General features: G+C 41.0%; 1 protein-coding gene across 3 annotated transcripts in view; it reads right to left on the bottom strand.

Annotated features, from left to right (window-relative positions):
• Positions 1–2,847: 2,847 nt before the first annotated feature.
• The window catches only part of SIMC1 (SUMO interacting motifs containing 1), a 37,518-nt gene continuing 33,819 nt past the window's right edge, over positions 2,848–6,546 (bottom strand). For all 3 annotated transcript variants that reach the window (XM_030212185.1, XM_030212187.1, XM_030212188.1), the window contains exons 8-10: positions 4,223–4,385; positions 3,975–4,059; positions 2,848–3,888 (exon numbers count right to left, since the gene is read on the bottom strand). In XM_030212185.1, coding sequence (XP_030068045.1) covers positions 3,656–3,888; positions 3,975–4,059; positions 4,223–4,385 — 481 coding nt within the window. In that variant the 3' untranslated portion in view covers positions 2,848–3,655. The remainder of the gene's footprint in view (positions 3,889–3,974; positions 4,060–4,222; positions 4,386–6,546) is intronic.

Below are 6,546 nucleotides of genomic sequence, written 5' to 3'. Positions count from 1 at the left end.
TGAAAAGCTTCAGAGAAGGGTCCCCAAAATGATAAAGGGGATGGAACTCCTCTCCTATGAGGAAAGACTAAAGAGGAGGTTAGGGCTCCTCAGCTTTAAAAAGATAGAGCTGAGGGGGGGGGGGGGGGGGAGACATGATAGGTGTACAAAATCCTGAGTGATGTAGAAATGAATTTGGCTTTTTTTTTTTTTTTTTTGGGGGGGGGGGGGGGGGTTACTCTTTCAAAAAGTACAAAATAGGGGACACTCAATGAACTTACATGGAAATACTTTTAAAACGAACAGGAGCACATATATTTTCACTCAACAAATATACTAAATTGGTCACGGCTAGAAGCAGGATACTGTGCTAGATGGGACCATTGGTCTGACCTAGTATGGCTATTCTTATGTTCTTAATAATAGTCTTCTACCACTTTGCCCAGGCTAACTGGTGTATAACTTCCTGGATCAACTCTTGGAACCCTTTTTAAAAACTAGCGTTACATTGGCTATCCTTCAGTCTTCTGGTACCAGAACGGACAGGGGCTCTCCTTCAGCGCTATAGCAACCTACCTTGACCAGGCAGAAGTTGCTTTCAGGCCCATGTTGGAGAAATGAAAGTCATGTGACAGGAGCCCTGGAGTAGGGCATTGAAATGGATCTTGCTTACCTAGCATTACCAAAAGAAGCAAGAGCGCTTGGAGTGGTATGACTTTCTGGCCAATGGGCTCCTGAACATCCTGGGGAACATGGCGTAAACAGACCTAGCTGCTGTTCAAATCCATGCTGTAAGGGCTAAAGGTTTGAAGATGGAATGAAATAGCAGGCAGGCATGCTGTAGCAGAAGCGAGGGTTAATTTCCCAGAAAGATGGGTTCATCTTTTGTTCGTGTTAGCTATAGGAACCAGATACCATGGGGGTAGTAAGATTCTATTAGAATAGGCTGGACTGAAAGTCACTGATTTTTCTTAGTAGTCTTAAATAGGTAGGACTGGTGGGAAAGCATATCCCATACTAACCTGTTCACATCTGGTTTCCTGAAGCTTAGGACTGGGCATTTCAGGTGCGCTGGTATGCAAAGAGGTCTATAGTGGGGAATCTATTTCTTGATTCGATGGTCATGGCTGGGCTGAGAGACCACCGACGGGCTCCAGGTGGCAGCTGAGTTGGTCTATTTGATTTTGGTTGCTTGATAGAAGAAATTTAAAAACCAGATTTACTACATACCTAACAGTTAACGAAAATATTAAAAAAAAAAAAAAGCAACCTTGTCTTGGGTTCTCAAAGTAGCAAAACAATATATTATAAATAAAACCATGCTTTCAATTTCCTTCTGAAAGGCAATTAAGATTCCTGCTTTAATTTCCAACAAGTGAGAGTTCCCAGTGGGTACATATTTAAAAGAATTGGAAGATAATTCCAGCCTATGGTCCTACTGAGAGCATAAAGTGCTAGTTGGAATAGTGTTTTGCAGTTCTGAAAATTCCCTTCACGCAGATTGAGGTCATTAAGAGAGTTTTCTATCTTGAGAAATGTTCACTCATTAAGTTGTTTTGTGTGTAAGTTTATTCGTGTTACAAATTTTGATGTATTTCAGCAATGTTGAATATTTTCTAAATTCTTTCCAACTCAGTGAATGTAGGAAATAAACTATAAGGAGCTAAGAATGTCTGTCTGGCCAAAATCACACTCTGAAATTTAATGGAATGGGACCAAATGTAGCATGGGAAAAACCAGTGAAGATTGCGATTTTGAAAATGGGCCAAATCAGACCAGGGGTTTCAGGGAAATGGCAGCTCAGAGTTCAGCGTTTACAGCATTGAAACTTTGATACCTGCTGCCTTTTAGTGATTCTGATGTGTATTTCATTTTTATCAATTTTGCTTTGAAGTTGTGTAGCTGTTGTTGCACCTAATGGAGTGGAAGAATAGTGTAATAAATGGAGCAGCAGGCTCAAGCCAGGTGAGCCTGATTCCAGTTCCACTGCTCCTTGTGAGCTTGGAAAGTTCCTTAATCTTCCATCCCTCAGGTAGAAACCTAGCTTGTAAGCTATCCATCGAAAGGAAAAAGAGCTAGTGTACTAGAATGTAACTTGTTGTGAGCCAAATTCAACTAAATAATGAAAAATGATGTAGTTTGCTACTGGTTTCTGCATATACTGCCTGCTTGTGGTAAACAAAGCAATACCTGCTGCTGTGGAACAATGTAAAATCCATCCTTTGAAATTACAGGTATGGGAAAAGCTGAAGTGCCTCAGGGGAGGGGTGTCGTGTACAGGGATTGATACTAAGGGATGACCCATCTCTTGCTTCTCATACACCTTGGCTTATGGGGTCAGGGTGATGACAATTGTCTGTAGCCAAGAAAATGGTATAGCTTATACTAGAAGCTGGAGAGTGCTTGAGGCTTTGGATGCAGAGAGGGCTTTTTCCTCATTTTGGACTTCTGTTGCTCAATCTTTGCATTTTCTTGCACGATTGTTTGAAAAAAAAAAAAAAAAAAAGGCTTGTCCTTGTCCTTGAAAGTTCAGGTGGCAGCTAGCACCTGCTAATAACAGTTGCTTGACAGGTTCTTTAAGTTTGCACTCAAATGTTCTCAAGGGTATGGGCTCACTGCTCATCTGTAAATCAGGAATGAGAATTAAAGTTCTCCTAGAAGGCAACCGACAAAAGACCTCGGTGACTTATACAAAAAAATGGCAACATTGGCTTTAATTCATTGATGATTTACAGAGTGGGTTTTCTTGCATAATATTGATTTTTCCATTCTGTATTCTAGAGTATTTTTTTTTTTCACACTCAAAACTAACCCATTTGGAAAGACTGCCCACCCCCCCACCCCCCAAAAAAACAGCCTGCAATAGGATGGCTTCATTAAAAAGCATTTAGGAAAAAGATATATATATACATTTACATTTGTACAGTTATTGTGCAAAGAGCAAATAAGGATAGTTGCTGCTAGGCAGATTCTCTGAGAATCATTCTGTAAATTGAAAATACCTGACATTTCATTAATGAAAACCTTAAGAACTTTTCCCAGATACTAACTATAATATTTCTCGGCTTAAATACAGCTGTTTTGTGTCTGGGACCTATGAAAAAACTGATTTAGTATGGCAAAGCAGCACATCTTAGCTAAAATGAGCCTCCAGGACTCAATATCTGAGCAGTTAGTGGATGGCAGAAGCTAGAGCAGAAAGAGGCTTCTAAAAACAGGAAGCAGTTCAGTTGTACCAGTGAGATCAAAGATAGATGCGTGAGCAAGGTTGTAGATGTTTTACCTAATGCTTTTCTGTGCTCTGCTTTCAGTTACATTTTACAAGCCTGACTTTTGTGCTTTGATAGAAGTTGAGCTTTGCGATTTGATCTAAAATGAAAGTAAGAACATAACATATAAAAATAGTTCGTATCTAAAAATGAACAGGTTCTTTCTCCTCAGTGATCAGCAGCAAATAAGGTTCTGTACTGTTGAAAGTCAACAAAAGCAGCGAATAAGGTTCTGTACTGTTGAAAGTCAACAAAAGCAGCTCATGTCTGTAGCGGCTCTTCATACCCAGCCACGTTTTGTGGGCCTCTTGCTTCTAATCATACTTCTTCACTCAACTTCATTGTTGACACTCACCATCAGGAGAGAGCCACAGTTGTACGACAGCTACTCAGTAAGGAGGGGACGCCTAAGCTGACCTGTTCTGGGACGTGGCCATGTCTAGGAGAGTTCTCAGGACACAGATCCTCATCTGAAGGGCTGGGGACAGCACCTCTCCTTGAAGCTGTGAGACCCTGTTGCAGAAAGCGCTCATATGCAGTTCAACATCTTGTGTGCTTATGTCATCATGGTGGGTCAGCTGAGGCTTGACCTCCTGGATTATTAAATTGATCCGTTCAGTCACAGATGTTCTCAGATGTTCTGAAATGAGAAGGGGGAAAATTCCACTGAGACTAGTGTAAGTAAGAAAAAGGTAGAAGGGACATAGAAGTGATGAGAAATCTTACCTGTAAGTATTCTTTGGTAGCTCAGAAACAGCAAACACAAATGGTGAAGCATTTCATCCCAACGCTGCCATTCTCCAGTACTGTCCTAACCATGGAGACAGACAAAGCATGATCCTGAGTGTGAGGCAGAAAACACCACCCCCCTCCCATAGGGACAGATTAAAGGCACGGAGAAGTGCCCCCTATGGCACCCTTGATGCACACCAACCCATTCTACTCTAATTAAGAATCTGTCCACTGTAGACTACCTGATATTCCAGCAGCAGTGTTGAGTGTTTGAGGAAATACAGGATCTTAGCCAAGGAGAGTGGCAGTGGCAAGGAGGGCAGGGACTCACAGCTGTGGTCAAACATGATATTGATCAATTTGGCTCGAAGAAGGGGGCTCTCCATACTGTTAAAGAAGATCTCCCTGAGAACAAGCATAGAAGATAATGTTGGAGAGAGCTGTTAAGTGAGCCACATAAATAAGCTAATACAAACAGAACTCAATAGCCACCACCCAGCCATTCCATACTTGATGATCGCTGAAAACCGAGACTGAGCTGCACAGGTCACTAGCCCAGCCTCTTGGATTCAGTACAGCATAGCTTGAATCCAATAGGAGTGAAGTTCACAGTGGTCACGGTATAGGAAAAACAAACCCATCTGGCGACACTGTCCCAGATGGTACACAAAGAAAGCCTGGTTTGCAAACAGTGCAACTGTTATGGATCTTATTTTTTGCCCTTAGAATTTCTGAACTGTAATGCAGTTAGGGGCTTGTAGGCACCTGTACTATTGTAATACACATTCTGCTAGCCTTCCCACAAAATGGTTTAATATAAAGTGCTAAATAGGAAAATGTTTTCCCTGTTTTGCTCACTCTTCACTAGTTCCAAATTCATTATAAGGATTAGGTTTTTAAGCTGGCTTGTCTCGCTTTCTGAAACTTACATAACATTTGGTCCATATTATCAGAGAGAGACTGGTTAAGTCTAATCCTTCATGTAGATTGCATTTCAGCCAAGCTCAAAATGTTGTGTTAGTAAGCCCTAAGTGGTTTTCTGAATTCCAAGTACTTTGAAATAGCCTACCTCAGAATTTAAAGGAAGAGGACAATTCATCACTGTTTTTGCCATCGCATGAAAACTGTATCTTATGCTTGGATATTTGCTAGGTTATATTTTAGTATTTTGCATTTTTTTGCTTTTATTATGGGTATTAGGTTTTACTGTTATTTTAAATTTATAAATGTATTTTAACTTTATACTTCGCTTTGTATGTTCTGATGCCTGAATTAGGCAGATAAGCACTAGAGTGGAATGAAATATTAACTTCCTCAGCGTCCCTCCGGACTGGCCCAGAATGTGACTGATGACTTATGATTTTGCTTTGAGCCTCTTCTAAGTCCACGGCTTTATCTATACCCAATTACGCATGCCTATGTAAGCTCAACACTAAACCCAACTAGCAACCTAAGACGACATAACACACAAGACTTGAACACCAGACTCACTCCAAAGAACAATAACGACACCCACACAACTATCATCAGAATCAGCTCACTACTAGCCGCCAGTGAATAGAAACCAAAATGAAAACCATCAAACTACTCCTAATAATCTACTGCTTATCATTAATCAACTTTACAACAACCACACCTCTTGTAAACAGAAACACCATTCGCATACTGTACAATCTTCTAAGACCCACCAGATACACCACACCTCATCAAGCAGACAATAAGATAACAAAGGAAGAACACCAACATGTGGACAAACAACACAGAATGCAAAGAAGAAGAGCCCAAGCAAACCTACCCCAACAAAGAAACAACTAATAAAAGTACACACAACACTGGATGCAGAAGACCCAAACCAAACAATCAAAGTGGGCTACATCAATGCCAGATCAGTAGTAAACAAAACAGAAATTATAACAGACTGGATAACGACAGAAAACTTTGATTTACTCTTCATTAATGAAACCTGGATCCAAGACCAAAAAGACCCCATAATCCTAGACCTATGCCCTCCGGGATACAAAATAACACACTGGGCCAGGAAAGAAAAAAAGAGGCGGAGGCATAGCACTAATCTACCGATCCCATTTTACCACCGAAACCACCGCAGAGTCCATGAAACCTCAACTTGAAATTGCCTCAATCAGAATCTACAACAAAACCTTACAGGATTACCTAAATTGTGTCTTGTTCTCCAGACATCCAGGGAACTGGAGCGAAGGCCAGATTAACTTCATCTCCAACACATGTGCAACCAACACCAATGTACTAGTACTAGGAGACATCAACTTACACCTAGAAGACCCAACCTCAACTAACGTGCGAGACAGTAAAGAATTCCTCCAACTATGGGATTTCAACTGGCCACGAATGCAAGCAACCCACGTCAAAGGGCACACACTTGATCTCATATCTCACAAACTTTCAACAGACCAGAACTTACTAATAACTGATACTAAATGGTCAGAAACACCCTGGACCGACCATTACAAACTAAACCTAGCACTACACTGGCGGAAAAAGGGAGCATACCAACTTCTAGAACACACATCATACACAACAAGAGGTC

Source organism: Microcaecilia unicolor, chromosome 8 (assembly GCF_901765095.1).
Source record: "Microcaecilia unicolor chromosome 8, aMicUni1.1, whole genome shotgun sequence".
NCBI classification, from domain to species: Eukaryota; Metazoa; Chordata; class Amphibia; order Gymnophiona; family Siphonopidae; genus Microcaecilia; species Microcaecilia unicolor.
This window is presented reverse-complemented; position numbering and strand designations above follow the sequence as displayed.